At 43.1% G+C, this 18,347-nt stretch overlaps 1 protein-coding gene across 1 annotated transcript in view; it reads right to left on the bottom strand.

Moving 5' to 3' along the window:
• LOC139651177 (CUGBP Elav-like family member 3-B) overlaps nucleotides 1-18,347 on the bottom strand; it is a gene marked incomplete at its 3' end in the record, with an annotated part of 143,161 nt that overhangs the window by 27,960 nt on the left and 96,854 nt on the right. The window contains exon 3 of the mRNA XM_071528032.1: nucleotides 3,892-4,049. Coding sequence (XP_071384133.1) covers nucleotides 3,892-4,049 — 158 coding nt within the window. The remainder of the gene's footprint in view (nucleotides 1-3,891; nucleotides 4,050-18,347) is intronic.

The raw sequence follows: 18,347 nt of genomic DNA, 5'->3' as shown, positions 1-18,347 counted from the left end.
GTTTATGTTTAACACGGAGTCTCCCTGGGAGAGCTGACATGGCTGAGGGCCAGGGGAGGAGGCACTGGGTGCTGTGGGCATCGGGGAAAACACCTGAGGGGGACCCAGGGTGTCGCAGACTGCAGCACAGTCGCATGACCTTTTCGAGAATGCTGCCGCCCGCCTGCCACTGAAACACGGCCTGGCTAATTAAAGTTTCAGTGGCATTGGATTTTCACTGGCACAGCACACCTCGGGCAACCTTGGGGGCTCTTAGGCAGGCGATACATACTGGGGGAAGGATGGGAGATGGAGACGAGAAGAGGGAGAGAGAGAGAGAGAGAGAGAGAGAGAGAGAGAGAGAGAGAGAGAAGAGGAAATAGAGAGAGAGGAAATGTGGAAGCAGGCAGTTGAGCAAGGGGACAACCACTAGAGGACAGCAAGGCAGATCCTAGAAATAACAAAGTCGGCAGCTTTTCCATGACACACTGAAAAAAAAAAAAAGAAAAAAATTGGAATGCAAATCTAAACTCACAAACATGCACACTCCCCGGCTCTTTTACATAAGCTCTGACATGACATTTGCCCTTCCAAATAGTCCTGCTCAAAAAAATTCAAGATCATATGGAATTGAAAATGAAATTGAAACTGTCCAGCTCTGTGTAACAGGGGGAATGTGAGAGCTATGCGAGAGATATGCAACGTCTAAACGCTGAGTGCTTTTCCAAATCTTATCGGGCCGCCTCTCAGGCTAATGGAATTTTGATGGGTCAGTATCAAGAATAAATGCATGACTTATGACATGGCTACCGGGAGCATTACCAAATACACTGGACAGCGTGTTCCCGTCTCCAAAGGATCACTGAATAATTGGCCGCGTTTGACCAGGACATTTCTGGAAATATGGCCAAGGAAAGGTTATGCAACCAGACAGACTCGCTCATGGCCTGTATTTCACAATCTGCCGGCCTTGTCTCCATTAATGATCTTGACCCCCTTTTCACCGTTTTAGAAGTGAAAGGGCCTAATGGAGCCGAACAAAGCTGCTTGTGTGTGTGCGTGTGTGTGTGTGTGTGTGCGTACGCGTACATGCGAGTGAGTGAGTGGGTGTGTGTGTGTGTGTGTGTGTGAGTGTGTGTAAGAGAGAGAGAGAGAGCGAGAGAGAGAGAGAGAGAGAGAGAGAGAGAGAGAGAGAGAAAGAAAGCCACTGTGTCTGTGTGTTACAGCTTGATGAGGTCTTGGTCTGTGATTCCTGGGGGAGGTGGTCCAATCTAGGCTTTATTAGGCCTTATTGAGCTGTGTGCAGGCAGGTGTGTGTGTGTGTGTGTGTGTGTGGGTGTGTGATTTCTCTATCAAGAACAGTTGGCAGAGCTTTATGAGTGCCTTTGTGTGTGTCTCTAAAATACACTCAGTTGGTAGCAGTTTTATGGGGTGTGCAAGGTATAGTACATGGATCTGGATGCCTTTCTTTTTTCATGCCTGTAATTATTTTTTTTTGCTCTATACCTAGGCATCGCTGACTGTCTGCAGAGCTTTAGTACTGCATAGGAAATCATATTTATATAACAGCGCCTATCTGCCACAATGATGATTCTGGAGTCTAAGGATGTCTGCATTTCTGGAAAATAAATTTCATGTACTGTATGAAGTTTCCTACACCTCTGTATGTTTATGAGGCTTCCTGCATACACATTTGTACTCTATATAAGGATCTGTATAGGGATCTTCTTCATTTTATTTTTTTCAAAAGAAGAAGAAAGATGATATGCTAGGTTTGGTTAAGCGAGTGATTGATTATCCAAATATAGAAAGACAGCAAAATGAGCCAGCTGTTGGCTGGGCAGCTCACCACCACTCGTGGCCAGATGGACCAGCTTGGATTGACACTTGACTTGGCCGCCAGCTTCATGGTTAGATGCCTACAAGCTACCGCTAAAGTCTTGAATGTTTCCAAACAGCAGAAATTGCTTTTCAAAGGCTTGACATCTAGCAAAGCACAAAGTCTTTGCGAGAGTCGATGTAATGTTGGGTCATTGTAAACAAATGTTTCCAGTCTGCCAGCAAGTTAGTATGAGGTACAGTCTTGTCAGGTTCATCCTCTGATTCAGCTCTTTTTGTTTGGGATGCTGAACATTAAATGCATAAAACTATTTCCTTCCACATTAAACATCTGAATTTGCACTTCTATATTTTTTACTAATAACATTGAGAATGGATCAGCTTTTCCATGGTATAATGATCTTTGTTACTACAGCTATGATGTAACATGAAAAATATCAGCTTTCTACAAGAAGATGAGAGATGAAATCATCTGCTTCTTAATAAAATTAATTTAAAGTTTCTATATCTAACAAACAAAAGTAGCTTACTATTAGGTTGTAATAACATTATGAGTTGGTGAAATATATAGAAGCAAAACATTTGATTAAATTTAATTAATTGGTTCTGGATTAGATTTAATCAGTTTTCCTTTACAGCAACAAGACAGATGAGGAGTGATGAGTAGCGCACACACTGTATATCATATATACCCTTTAAAGTTTTATATATTCATTGATAACTGTGAGAAGAGGACAGAGACAAAGAGATGAGGGGAGGAGAGGAATAAGAGGAAATAAGGGAAGGGAAGAATTCAGAAGAGGAGAAGTGAGGATAGAGACAGCAACAGATAAGACAGACAGCACGCTACAATATATCACTCTATAGGCCTGTGCAGACTGCTGTTCAAAGAGCTTGCTTCAATTAGACCTACAGTATGTATGTTCACGTCAAAGTGCACCAGACTGATGCATTTTGCTGTTGAAATAATTTTTTTTTTTTTTTTTTTTTTTAAATTCCCGGGGGAGAATGCGAATATTCTGAAATCTTAACAACGTCCCTGGTTGACAAGACTTTCACACATGATAAAACAAAGTATATCCACACAACCATCCATGTGATTTCTGTGTCTTTGTGTGTGTCTCTATTGAAGTCACTCCACTTGTGTGTGCTGCTCCGCCACAGACAGCTGGCAGAAGTTTTGCATGCCAAATGTATCAACTGTATATCAAAGTACACAAGGTTTGCTGTATCTCAGGCTACGGTTGCACTTGTCATTTCAATACCATTTTTATCAGGTGATGATGCCATGACGAATTAAGTGACAGGTCTGGATGCAGAAAAATCTTATTTTACTCACATTATCGATCTTCAAAAAGAGATATAGAAGTAGTAAACCCTTGTAATCTACACTCTACATAATCTGGATCCAATCCGGACACAATGCGCATATGAGAAATATAAAGTGATGAAGAGAAAGTGTGAAAAAAAAATACGCACACATATTTACATACAAACAGCAGAGGAGAGGACTCGACCACAATCACAATTTTAATTGCTTGAAACTTGACTTGATGCATGGAGAGAATACTGCGTCTTGACTTTTGATTTTTTTTAAATTTAAATTCTGTTTTCTGAAAATGTATGGAATTATTGAGTTTATTCAAGTTGAAACTGATTATAGAAATTAAACTCATGATGCACTTACCAAGTTTTTTTATCCTATTAAATCAATATTACATGAAAAAAGTCCTATATATTTTGTTTTCTTTAAGATATTCAATTGATACTGGACTCTTGATTTGTTCTGACTTGACTTCTACATTTAGACTTGAGACTTGACTTGAGACTTGTACCTCACGACTTGAGACTGACTTGGGACTCAAGCCAAGTTGACTTGGTCACATGTCTGACAAACAGCCATGTGAAATACATCATATGCATTTTCAGGCCAAGTGTGAACACACAGCGATGCAATCTCATAAAATCCAATCTTTAAGATCAGATTTCAAAAATGGCATGACAGGTGAGTCAGTCCGGCCTGTGTACGGGTGTGTTGGTGTGTTGGTGTGTGTACGGTTCCTCGGTACTCACGGTTGGCAGAGCTTGATGAGGTCCTGGTCGGTGGTCCCGGGGGGCAGGCCTCGGATATACAGGTTGGTTTTACTCAGCTGCTCCGCCCCTCCCTGGCTGCAGCTGTTGGTGCTGGGGCTGGGAGGAGCCATGGGATGAGGGGGTGGAGCATAGGGCTGCTGGGAAAAGAAGGGAGAGGAGGAGAGAAAATATAAACTATTGTGAATATCTTTGACTTAAAAAATGAATTAGAAAGGTATTTATTTGTGACAAAGACATCGTGAATATCTTATATCGAAAGCAGATAGGTCGGAAGGGGATTCACTATCTTTGAGCAAAAAAAAAAGTTGAATCTAATAACTTGACTAACATTTTAAAGACAGAGGAAGACGATTTGAGAAAAGGAGAGGAAAAAATATATCAGTGCTTTTGAGAGAGATGGCAGACACTGCCAATCTAATATCATTGCAACTATTTGAGTAGATTTTATAGGGCTGCTGCAAGACAGAGGAGATGAGATTGGGGTCACTATGCAATGAAAACATATTCTATTCTATTAGCAGATATTAATGAGTAAAATTTACAGAAAACAAACTTTTTTCATTAAACTTCAGTCACATATAATACAAAATCATTGTGTCAGTGCAAGAGATTCTCCATGGGAATTAGGGTATGTAGGGCTTCCCGGTGCCTGTAACAGTTTTAAATGATGCCAACTTCCTGCTTTCTATTCATACCCCCAAAACCAATTTCATTATACTGTAAAACAATTTACACCTCCAAGGGTGTGATATGTTGATGCAGCCATTCTCTCTAGCCCATTCCTGAAACATCTCAATATGAGCATCCTTTTTTCAATATAATTCCCTCATTTCCAAAGTGTATTCAAAGCATATTAAATATGTCATTCTCTCCCTTTCTTCTCTCCCCCTCTCTTTCCTCTGCCTCCCTTTCTCCCTCCCCTGCTCTCCTCATGTGCCTGTTGTGCTGTTAGTGTGGATTTATGGTCTAGGAGTCAGGGCCCCCCGCTCACAGGCCATTTATATCTCTATTGCAGGGACGCTGCGCATAGTGACAGAGAGAGAGAGAACTGGGGCCCCGTGGGCATGAGGGGGGAGAGAGAGAGAGGGAGAGAGAGAGAGAGAGAGAGAGAGAGAGAGAGAGAGAGAGAGAGAGAGAGAGAGAGAGAGAAAGAGACGGTGCACACTGCAATAAAGTAAGTGAGTGATGGATGGAAGAGTGGAGAGGAAAAAAATGGTAAGGGAGAGAGAGGGACATGACTAAATGCCACCACCAGCTCCAGTTAACCACGTTAACCCCTTCGCCTCCCCAGAGAGAGCCACTCCAAGACCTCCTACCATGAGGTAAAACACACACACACTTAAACACACACTCACACACACACACACACACACCATTAGCCTCCTCCATACCGCCCCTCGCGTTAGCAGCGGCTGGCGAAGCATGGCTGATTTGATGCGCTATTTTGAGTGTGTGTGCCATGCCAGCGTGTCGCCTCCCACTCCTCAGACAAAGAGCCGGGGTCCCTGGAGCGTGAAGAGGGAGCCACGTCCATCAATGGACGGCCAATTACCACGCTGAGCTAACTGGAACTGATGGGCAGCTACTCGCTGTGCTGGACACACACATTGCACACACGGGTATGTTCGCGCACACACACTCATGCAAACACATACACATGAAAACAAACACACATATACACACAAAACATATACACATGCACATACAAATACACATGCAAATCATTTAGAAACACCTATTTCATACAGAAGTCAATGCAGGCATATACACTGAAACTTCACAACACTCAGACACACAAATGCGCGCACACAGACATGCACACATACACAAACACACACATACATACGCAGATGACAATTTCGAAAACTCCTATTTGACATAGAAGTCACACTCATAGACAGACACACACACACACACACACAAAATGCCACCACCACTCTCCTCTGGCAGATTGTGCATCACGCAGCCACACTTGGTCGCCCTGGTTGCACAAAGTGGTGTGAATAGAGCAGAACTACCCTCTGGTCATTCATGTTTCCGGTTCTCCATGCTGCTCTTGAGTGCTCCGTGAGAGTTATTTTCTGCCATTGACAGTCTCTGGCACGCACACAGATGCAGTTCAAGCCTCGACGAGGTTGTTGCAATCACCTTCCTTCCCCTCCCCTCCCCTCTATTTTTTTTTCCCTAGTCCACGGTACTTCAAATTATACACACTATACTTAACGTACTGTGTGACACACAATTTACATGCAAATTCACCAGCACAAACTGGAGATACTGTACAGAGTGGGTGCCTGCACTGAAGGTTAATTGAAAGCCTCTGTCTCTTTCTCTCGCTCTTTTTCAGACTCTTTCTTTCTCTCTTTCTCTGTCTCACCCCTCCAGTAATACTCAGCCCTCCTCCTCCTTCTCCTCCACCTCCTCCGCCTCCTCCTCCAGACTTGGCTTGCATCCTGGGCTTTGGAATTCATGTGTCCCGCCCTATCGATTTGCTTTCATTTTTTAAGGTCAGAAGCTGAAATCTTACACAATGAGGCATGGAGGGTCAAAACCAGCCCATTACTTACAGTGCTGGGCGAGAGACAGAGAGGGAGGTTATCCAAGGGAAAAGAAAAAAAAAAGCCGGAAGGGTCCCCCAGGATGAGGAATGGGAAGGGTGCCGAAGGTCTCTGAGGAATGCTGACTGCTGGGTGGATGTGTGGGATGGGGTTTGTGCGTTTAAGGGTGGATTTGTATAAATGTTGTAAACGGCAAAAGTACATAGGAGGTTTTCACTCTCTTGCTAGAAGCTATAGCTGCGTAGGACCAGCAAAAATGGACAAGAAAAATTGAAAAAGTCACACTGGCAAAAAACACAAAAGGCAGTTCAGAGCTTAATAAATTGTTTTGTGTAAATGTAAATAAATGACATCTTTTTGTATCGGAGGAGCATTTTTTTAATGCATTTTGCCCAATGTGGTACATGGACTTGTATGTGGGGATATGTGTGTGTGTGTGTGTGTGTGTGTGTGTGTGTGTGTGCATGAGAGATATGTGTACATGCGTGGGAGTGAAAGTAGTGTGCATACGATTGGCTGTTGCTTGAACACATAAACACACATTCTCACAAACACACTCACACACACAGTATGGCCAAAAATGCTTTCCCCTTTTTTTTTGTCTCATTCCCCCTTGGCTTCCTCTGTTCGCCCCACTGGAGGTTAATAACTGGGCTTGTTTCTCTTTCCGGATGATTCCGTGACTGCTGTTTACCCTCAGCCTGTCAGCCTGTAAGATCCGGCATCTCAAATATATAATAAATACAGGCCTCACATTTCAGCATGATGGGGATTGAATACAGCACTTGACAAAGGGTATTTCAGCAAGAGAGGGGAGGGAACAAGAGGAAGAGGGAGAGAGCGCAAGACAGAAAAAAAACAGAAAGAAAGAGAGAGAGAGAGAGAGAGAAGGAGAGAGAGAAATAGAGAGAGGAGAGGGAAGGTGGGAGGGAAGGAAAGAAAGAGTGTGAGGGAGTAGGTGGTTATGACACTTCAAAAACCTCCAGGTGGTAAATGAGAAAAACCTCCATTCTCCCTCCTCCCTACCCAGCTGTGACATGCCGCTACAGAGGCTTGCTGGGGATTTCAATTTGCCGCGCTGTATTTTAGACGGGCAGAATGGTTTACACAGGCCCAATTTACTGAGCCAGCCATGCAGGGGGGTTCACAGCCTCCGTGACATGCCAGAGAATGTTTATGAGTGTATTAAGTGCGGATGATAAATCTATCGTACGCTATATAGGCTGAGGGCATACAGCGCCGTGCTGTATATTCACACACCCACACAAGGACAACACACACATTTCTTTGGTCCGCAGCTGGCCCTTTCTGTCACTAGGAGTAATGATAATACATAGACCTGAAAATACGGTGTGTGAATATTGTGTATTTGTGTGTTTGACTATATACCTGCACATAGGGATTCCTTATGTATGTGTGTGCAAACCTGTTTATATACATACGCCATTTTTAACCACTGTTGGATCAAACCATGACAAATAATACACAATAAAACACATTTTGAAAAAGCCATCATGACCAATAATCACAATGTGTAGTGACTTACATCCCACACCTTGTAGCCCGATTCCATGAATGTGTTTATGCACCTGGAAAGTTGTTTTTCCCAAGTTGATTGTATCTTTACATAAGGCAGTCCCTTCTATATGTAATTCCAGATTTGGGTCACATGTACTGTTTTGCTTTTTGTTTGTTTGTTTCTGCAAAAAATACAATTATCAAGTATACAGTTTCTGTTCATTTTTCCAAACCGGGTCGCAACTCGCGATGAAGGGAGTAAGAAGCTTTACTTTTCACACCCTTAAGAAAAGGGGGAAACATGCTATGCGAATACATGAGGTTTGCCAAATAGAGAGGAGGGCAGTCACAGTAGTAATTGGTATGAAAGCAGGGCTGTGGCTTCCCTGCCTTCCTCCCTTCCTCTCTGCACTTTGCAGGGCTGGGCTGGGCAGGGCTGTGACTGGAGGAGAGGCGGCTGTGCACCAGCGTGGTAATTGGCTCTGATTTATAGGAGGCCACCGCAGCCAGAGAGAGCTAGCTCAACACTGGCACAGGGCCAGGCACAGACATGCTGTCAATATCAGAAAACAAACCCAACCCAACCCAGCCCCCCACGGCCAGACCACTGCTTTTTTGAGATCAGCTGTCACACTGCAGGAGGGTGTGTGTGTGTGTGTGTGTGTGTGAGCGCGTGTGTATTTCTGTCTGTGTCTGTGCATGCATGCGTTTGCTTTCAACAAGTCACTCCAGAAAAAAAAAACTGCCATAAAAAATGACAAGCAGTCTCCTTAAATTGAAGCAAAAAATAAATATTAAAAAAAAAAAAAAAAAAAAAAACCTCCCAGCTCATCCTCCATTAATTCATGCTGGCAAAATCTCTGCAAAGACTCTTAAAGACAAGCATAGTCCCCGAGGCATCCCTTCCAAACTGCCAGAACTAACAGCTAGCTCGGCGGTCGGCTGCATTCACAGCAGCCTCTAAGCACGGGAGGAACACAAATCCCCCATCCATCCTGGATAGCTGCTTCCAAACCTTTAGCCCTTAAACATGTGTTCTGAGAACCGCAGCCACATCTCAATGCAGAAGGAGAGGGAGGAACGTAGAGAGGTAGAGAGAGAGAGAGAGAGAGAGAGAGAGAGAGAGAGAAGAGAGAGAGAGAGAGAGAGAGAGCTACCGTCTATGCCTGTCGAGGTAAACCCATAGCCAGAGGAGCGAATAGCAAATCATCTCCAACTCGCCTGGGAATGTAACTGCTGCTGATTCTACAGCCAATGTCTCCTAATAGGGAAGACTGAGAGCTCTCTGTATGCGGGGGAACGGAGAGAGAGTGCAGGAGGAAGGGGGAGGAAGGGGGGGATGACAGAGAGAGAGGGAGAGAGAGAAAGAGAGAGAGAGAAGACGGGTAAAGAGAGAGGGCAGATAGGCAGAGATAAAGGTATGAGGAGGTTGGGGTCAAAGCCTGAGAGAAGAGCCGGAACAGAAAAAGAGGGGGAGAAAGAGAGAACAACAATCAAAAAATGAATACAGGGGAAGTGAGTGAAACGAGAGAGAGAGACACAGAGAGAGAATGAGAGAGAGATACTGTAGAAGAGAGCAAGTCACTGTGACTGTGTCTTATTCTCTCTGGGCTTCCGCTAGCCTGCGGGCCTTCTTCCTCTGTAAAAAACAAAAAGCACTGGGATCTGGGATCTGGGATGCTAGTAAGCTGTGGACAACGACACAGGGGGCTATTTTTAAATATGCTGATTGGCCCATCTAGGGTTTCTTTCCAAGCAGGAGATGAAGCTCTCTCTCTCTCCCTCGCTCTCTCTTTCCTTCTTTTCTCTATCGTGCCTCTTCCTTTCTCTATCCCTGTAGTTCCCTCTGTCTCTTTCTGTAGCTTCTTCTCCCTTTCCTTTTTTCCCCTCTTTGTCTCTCCCTCTCTTCCTTTTCCCTATACGGTCTCTCTCTCTCTCTCTCTCTCTTTCCCTCTCTCTTTCTATCTCAAGCAGATAAGAGTGGGATGTTACGTTCCATGTCAGGACGTCCATGTGTCTGGATATAGAAACCCGGAGTTTAAATAGAGGCCGTCTCTTTCCCAGGGGGGAGATAGGATGCATACATGTTATCTGACAGAGAGGCCAAGAGTTATGGAAGTAAACAAGAAATGCTTTATGCAGCTACACAGCCTGTTTAAAAAAGCCAGAGTCAACTGTTTTGGCTGCAAAGGGGCGACATGATGGGGAAATAGTGTTAGGCCTGTAACGGAACAAGGCTGTTGCTTGAAGGTACAGTGCAAGCAATGTACATTTGTAAGTGTTTCCTTTCATAATGAGATATTCATCAACTGGAAACAAACTGGCATTTATGTTAGAAAATAGCATTAAAGTGATTGCATGAAAGTCAAGCCTGTTAGGAAAAAAAACACTTGTGTTATTAGCTATTTTAAGACTGGCATCAAAAAATAGCACAAGGATGGAATTATGTTAGAGTGCGTTTTCTTTTTTTATAAATGAAAATGGATAAATACAGCTTTTTGGAATGGGATCCTTACTTTACTGTTTCATTTATGTACATTTACATTGTAGGGATTTAACTGTTGCTCTTATCCAGACAAGTAGGATCAATAAATAGTCATGAATCACCACAGTTATAAGAAGATTTGTAATAAATATGTGGCACAGAACAACAATGGAATCCTAAGAACTAGAAAATAGCATATATATTATATATACACTGTGTGTATATTACTATAAAGCAAAGCAAAGCAAATTAAGAACGTGGGAGAAACTGTAAAGTGAGCAGAAGTTTGTGGGACTGGTTGATTGTTAAATATCCATTTACAGGTCACAGTCTGTGCTCCCTTCCAAAATGAAGCTTAATCTCAAAAAACAAGTTTGTGGTACCGGTAAATTGTTTAATTTGATTCATTATTTCTTCAAAACTTTATAGCCTGAAAAGCTTATTTGTCAAATGTAATCCAACAACAGTTTAGCATCACTATTTTCCCCCCATTTTGCATGAAATGCTTGGAATGCCCTTTAACACACAAGCCCTTTATTACCTCTAATCTTATTTCTCTCTTTATTTCTCAGCCATGCAGTTGGGTGGGCTAGTCTGCACACAATTTGGTTTTACAGAGAGTATCGTTTAAAGGCACTAAACTTTTTGCACGTCGCCTATCTGTTCAAGCCAAACAATTACCCCATCTTACTGAAACAATTAAAGCACCTACAATTATTCATCCCCATGATGACATTAATAGTTACCTCTTAACAACACACAACCCAATAAAAACATGCATGAAGTATAGCAGGATAGGACTTTGCGCATCATGGTTTGCCCTTGGTACTAAGACAAAGATTACGTTTATTTTTTTACCAGGCAAATAAATGGATTACATCTGATAAAGATGACAGTTTTAATGAGTTGCAGTAAAGTTTGTAATAAATATATGGGAGCCTGTGCTAATGCTTCTTTCTGTTGGATTAGAAGAAACATTTAAATACACTATGGTACATAAACACTTTTAACAGCCAAGGGATGCACTATATTAATTCTATTCAACAACAGCTCAATAATGAACTGTCAACTCTGAACAAAGAATGTAAGAATCCATTTTCAAGCTCCACAGAAACAGAGTACACACAGAGTACATTGCATTTATACAGAGCAGGTTAGTCACCAGGCTAGGCCCACACAAAAATCTGCATAAGCACACCATGTGCTTCTGTGTTTACACCACTCCTCTGACAATCATAAACTTGGTTCTCTGCGGACATTAACAGTCAACCGGTGTTTAGGTGACATGACCAGGGTTGAAGTGTGTTTGTGGAGGGCGATTACGACGGTTTGGCTGCGAGCGAGGTGACCGCTGCAGAGGGATCAGTAAAAAAAAAAGGCAGAGAGCGATTCGTGGGCAGAGCCAAAGCGAAACTCAATGGACATAAATATTTGGGCTGATTTGTCATCATTACAGCCAGCTGGGTCCGCTTGCAAGCTAGCTAGCGTGGGAGTGGAGACTGCAGGATGGATGGAGTGAGAGAGTGGGAGGAGAGAGACGCAAGTTTAAAGACAGCGCAAGAAAAAAGGGACAGCGAGAGGAAGGCAAAGTGGGAAAAAGAGACAGACTGAGAGAAAGAGAAGGTTCCAGACTTTTGTCTCCAACTGAGCCTTCGCTGGCACCCACTGTCTCTTAAAAAATAAAAAAAAGGCTTAATCTAGGATTGAGTGTACTACTGGTAGTGCCACAGACACCCAGCTATACTGGCATTGTTTATATTTCATTGAATTGAAGACAATTTTTTCCACACTGAAATTAAGATTTTGAAACAACAACTGATAGCTTATGACACCTAAATATCATATTATTGCATGTAACTGGGTAGTTTTGAAATGTAAAGGTTTGTGCTTATATCGCCTGTATTTGTATTATATTTACCGGAACATTTTCCATCCATAAATCCATAAATCCAACCCCTCTAGGATCAACATCTACATGTGCAATTGATATAGTCAATTATTATAGGGCTTTAATTATATTTGATCCAACACCATAAAACACAACAATCACTGGTCTATTGTGGCTACGCTCTGCAATTACCTTCAATTAGAAAAGGACTATAACAAAACCATTTGGTTTGTTAAATTGAACACTAGTGACAGCAGCTGCAACCTTGTGTTCAGAACAATTTTCAGTTTGTTGTAACTGAGAGGCTAAGTATGGTTACAGTCCCCAAGTCACTTGTTTAACCAAATCCCTGATATCTGAGCTGACAGGTCTGCCAAATGAGAATAAAGAATGAAACTATATTCCAGTAATTGTGTGCAAGTGCTTGAAAGCGTTGGAACTATTTGAACTTGTTGAATTATCCCATTTAAGTTTTGCTGTTGTTGTTGTTGTTTCTTTGACCCCAAATTACATTCAACAGAACTTGTGTGAATCTGTGGGTAGTGCTTTATAATTTGAATGAGCCTTGCCCCCAGTATTTCAATGCATTTCAGCCATCTGAACATTATGCTGCCAGGAAAGCCCTCCGTTCCCAAAAGATTTGGACCCAAAGGACCTTCACTGCAAAGTTCCATTTATGTGTAAAACAGAGCAACAAATATTAGAAAGGAAGCCACAGCCGGAATACGACCGCAGAGAGCAAGGATCTCTTTTTTTTCCCTTTTCCCCCCCTACTCCTCTCTCTCTTTCTCTCTAATTGGGCACATTCTTCAGGAGTCAGTTATGTTTCTCACAGGAAGTGTAAGCACAAACAGAGGGCTGTGGAAGATGGAGAGACGGAAGATGGAGGGAGGGAAGGAGGGAGGGAGGGAGGGGGGGTTAGCTCACTTCAGTGTGACCCGTCTCTCTTTTGAGACAAATGTCTGTCAATCCAGTCACGCACATGGGACTGGCATCCTGCCCTGAGCTGCACTAACACATACAGGATTGAGAGAAAGAGAGGGAGAGAGAGAGAGAGAGAGAGAGAGAGAGAGAGAGAGTAAGAGAGAGAAAGAGATGCATACAAACACACACAAGAACATCACTAGCATGCACTTTTGACATTAAGCCCAATGTCTCTTTCCTCATTGCCTCTCCCTTATGCTACAAAAATATGTCTTCCATCTCACACATATACATCTGTCAATAGCATCCACTTCCACACACACACACACACACACACGCACAAACATACACACACATAGCTGGTTCTGTCTCCACTGGCTTTTGTCTGTCAGTCCTATGCCGTGCTGGGAGGACTAACTTGTTGATTGACTGCTGTATCTGAATGACTGACTGCCTGGCTAGCTGACCGGCTGACTAGTTGATGAGAGTTATTACTGAAGTGTGGAGGATGCCAGAGGGGGAGAGAGAGAGAGAGAGAGAGACACACACATAGAGAGAGAGAGAAAGAGAGAGAGAGAGAGACAGAGAGACATAGATTGATAGAGAGGAAGCTAGGGCTGTCCCAGTATGCCATTTGTTACGCCATCCTCCAGACAAACAAATTTACGTCTCCCCTTCCAGAAGGTCAACTGTGCTCAAATTCATAAATAAGGCTGTAATTGGTGCAGGAGCGGGAGATAGTCTCAAAGGCCACTAGCACCCACCGTCCTAGTCTATGAGTTACTGCCTGACACTGACCTGAGTGTGTGTGTGTGTGTGTGACTATGTGTCTGCAGCCATATGTTAAAGGTGCTGGGTAATGCTTGCATGATTGAGTGATGTTAACATTGCCATTACAAATAGTTGACTCACATTCTGTCTATTTTTCCATACACTAAAGAACAGTGCAAACAGCAAATGCCCAGGAGATGCTACGGTACTGAAACTACAATCCTGTGCATTCATAGTGTGAATGTGGCTGTACATGCTATTTTTTGCGTACCAGTGTTTTTATTCTGCCCCTTGTTGTGTGTATTCTGTGTGTGTGTGTGTGTGTGTGTGTGTGTGTGTGTGTGTGTTCAGGCTCGATGTAACAAGCCTCTCTGTCCAATTAAGCCAGTGTGAGCCAGAGAGGAGAAATTCTGTTCCTCTACACTTTTCTCTGACACTGCCTCTAAAATGCGTGGTACACACACACACACACACACACACACACACACATAAAGACACAGATAATCAAAGGCATAGTGGCATCGACACACAAAATGTAGAGGCACAAAAACACAATGAATACGCACAAATATAAGAACAACATACATGCACACACAAACGTGCACACAAACACAAAGATGACAAGATAAACACACATAAATGCAGACAGGTATGGAAATGTGCACAGGAAAGAACACACATCCTCTTCCCTTTGAATATTCAGGCTTCTTTCACATGCAAAGTAGTTGCACTGGGTCTGGAATGTCACTTCTGGCCCCCAAGGAATATATATTCACTGAAGCGTCTATGACAATCGCCAGACTAAATACTGGCACTAAACACCAGCCGCTGCTGTGGCAGGAAGGCTTGAAAGAGCCATGACAAATCAGCTTGGGGAAGAATGGCCGGTTTGTCGTAGTTTATTGGGGTATTTTATGACATACATCTGAAAAACATATCCGAGGATTTAGCACATGGCTCCTGACCAAACGGGCCGTATTCCCCGTTTACCCAAGGAGCCAAATCAGCTGAACAAGTTGGAGCAGGAGTGAGGTGGTGAGTGTGATGCTAATAGACATGCAATAGACAGAGTAGATTTTGTGAGATAATAATTCGGTGTAAGCTTTTGGCCCACATTCATTTTGGATTGCTCAAATGTTTATAAAGTGCCGACAGACATAAGCTGCATGAGGCACAAAACCAGCAATGTATCCAATTCTTTGTCTATATAATAGGTATACGTTTGGAATAAGTGTTGAAAACATTACTCTGTACATTGTACATCATCCAATCATTCTCTAATTGTGAGGCCAGCTGTAAATAGGATTTTGATGGGGTTTGGGACAAAGTCATGTAGTAGCAGGCAAGCAAACCTGCGGGAGTGTTTAAAAAAAAAAGCAGTGGGAAAGTACAGGAGCATGATGAAAAAAAAAAATCAGGCCTGCACAGAGAGTCAACAGTCAGCATGAGTTCAAACGAATACTGAATCCAAATATTTCTATTGAGAATGTTATACATCGCCTGAAAGTATATAAATCTACATTAACACCTCAAAATACTGTCTAAATAAAAGGGATTTGAAATTAACAGTCCACAAAAATTTTAAAACAGGCTTTGGTTCTTTGTCTGAGGGCTTCAATTACCAATTGATCTGTAAACTGTCACTAAGTTAGGATAAGCTGTATAACTATTAGCATTCCTACCATGAGGCATTGTGCCATTTAAAGTCACTTTGTTGTGCTTCTGGATGGGATCTAGATTGGCACAGTATTATTTGCTAGAGGCTTATGTTTTGAGGTGGCGCTGGATAGTCTACTTTAGGCATTAAATTCACCATCACCATCACAACCCAACTACTGTACTTTCATTAGGCACTGAACCAACTTCACCACCTAACCAGTGTACCAGTGTTCCTGCCTTCTACCCCTCCATCACTGAATCCATCCCCTCCTTGTCCTCCTCCATCCCTCCCTCTCTTCACCTTGTCCAATCCCTTCAGTCAGCTCTCATCTATCTCTAAATCCATCCCAATCCTCATCCGGCTGCTCGCCCTCCATTTCCCCTTCCTTCCACTCCACTCCTCCTCATCCTCCCTTTTTCTTCCTTCTCCTTTTCCTTCATCTTCCCTTTTTCTTCCTTCTCCTGGCCACTCTCCTCCTTCTCTCCACCCCCTTTCTCCTCCCTCTCCTGACAGCCATCGGGGAGTTTCTGCATGGTGCTGAGCAGAGTTTAGTAGGCCAAAGAAGACGCTGTGCCAGATTCTGCACAGTGTGTTAAGCAACGAACCCCCTCGAAGGAATATCACCATTACTCAACACAAAAAACCCCTGCATCCGCCCGCCTCCCTCCTCCGGCCTGAGCTCGCATACTGCAAGGCTGCCGTCACCAGCAGACAGCGAGGCTAGGGAGGGGATCGTTTTACTCAGGGTCAATGTGAGAACAATGCCGCATTGTAACATCTCAGGAATCACCGCTCGCTATCCTGCCTCGTTGCACCTGGATATGTCACACCGAGAGACAAGTGAAGAAGGATGTGTCAGGAAAAGAAGGGCTTACACATCACAAGGGGGAGCTCAAATATGATTCCCCTCCTGTTTTAGTATTTTCGTATTCATCCATCTATTTCAGTATCTATTATCAGAGTAGGTGTTTTGAGTATTTCTGTTGGTTCCGCACATTGGCATGACCATTGAGTTAGTGACCCCTCAGAAGCGCCTCTCAGAGTGATTTAAAGGAAGGATGTCAGCCTCTTCTGGGCAGACCATCCAAGGCCTGTCTATCCCATGACTTACTGGAAACCAAAGAGGAATGATGTGTGCTTCCCAGCTCTCCCGAGCGGAGTCCAATCGGTGCGGGTGTGGAGCTTTATCCAAAAGTGTCACAATCGCGTGATAAATAAAGTGAGCACTGTCGGGCAGCCAGCTAGAGTGAGAGATGTAAGAAATAAGGAGGAAGGGAGAGATAGAGAGAGAGGAGAGAATGAGAGAGAAACAGGACAGAGAGAGAGAGAGAGAGAGAGAGAGAGAGAGAGAGAAAGAGAGCGAGAGAGAGAGAAAGATGGATAGGGATGCAGACTTCTGCCAATGGTGAAGAGGTGCAGCGTTTGAGTCGTCCAGCCCTTGGTAGTGTGATTTATTCATGAGATAAGTCACCATGGCTGTGGAATAGGAGAGTGTAATGGTGTAATGTTTCCCCCTTGCCTGACTGCTTGCCTCAGTGACTCAGGCCTGCCGTGCCCTCACTGGGCTGGGGGAAGAGTTTACTGCGTGCAACACTTGGACACGGTAAGGGACCGGGGCCAGTATAGATAAACACAGGCCATCTGGGCGCTCGCGGGGTACAGCAAACTCGCCAGTGATGCTATCAGTCCTAATTTACATCTGCAAAGTTGTTTAAAGTTATTAATTCTTACCATTTTGCGGTGTGTTGACAGCGAAGACAGCCCAATATGTGAAAGGAACATCATGACAGGATTACAAAAATACAAAATAAATTAGTTTTAGATTTGATTCACCGATGATCCTACGTACGCGGCTTGGATGGGAATCTATGAGTGGGGAATGAGTGTGTACCCCAATAGTGTATTTTTTCCCCCCACTCAGCCTCTCCATGTGTATCTATTCATAATACAGCCCAGAATAGGAGTGCTAATCTAGGATCACAGTGCAGGTTGAATGACCATAAATCTCAGTATGAGATGTGCAATGGTCCCCGATCAGCAATCCTGTTCCGAGACGCTTTATGAATCAAAGCCAAGGATTATGGTTCTTCCCTCTGACAATTGTTCAAAGCAGTTTTAAATGGATCTTTTACTGAGATGCTCCCAATGAAGGCAACTTTCTGGAAACACGTACAGCAGCCATAGCAATAAAGGCTTTTTTGCTTCAGCAAATTAAAGAACGACTTAAGCTTTCTTTCTTTTGTTGTATTTTTTATATGTTACCCTTGACTCTAACAAATTTTTGCAAGCAGTTAAAACATAGTGGAACATAAACAATATACTCTTGTATCGTCGCTCAACTAATGACTGCCAATTTGATTTCATAAATGGTACATTACATTTCACTATAAAATACTGTATGACAAGAACTATCCAAAGTCATCTTCTTATTCATTACCAGACACTTCAAACTCTTTACAGAACTCCTTCAATGGTAAAATACAATTTACTTTCCACATTCTTTTCAGTCGTCAGCTTTCCAGGCCCTACATTATATTTTCATAAGCCATGGCAAATTGTGAGGAGACATCAAAGATGAAAATCAGCAGTGGTCTGGGCCATTGTACTTGCTAAAAGGTTTCTAAACTATTT

Source organism: Centroberyx affinis, unplaced genomic scaffold (genome assembly GCF_046629955.1).
Source record: "Centroberyx affinis isolate AG114_WGS23_722 - 3 ecotype Tasmania unplaced genomic scaffold, CSIRO-AGI_Caff_v1 ptg001602l_1, whole genome shotgun sequence".
NCBI lineage: Eukaryota > Metazoa > Chordata > Actinopteri > Beryciformes > Berycidae > Centroberyx > Centroberyx affinis.
The sequence above is the reverse complement of the archived record's forward strand: the minus strand, read 5'-3'. Positions and strand labels throughout refer to the sequence as shown.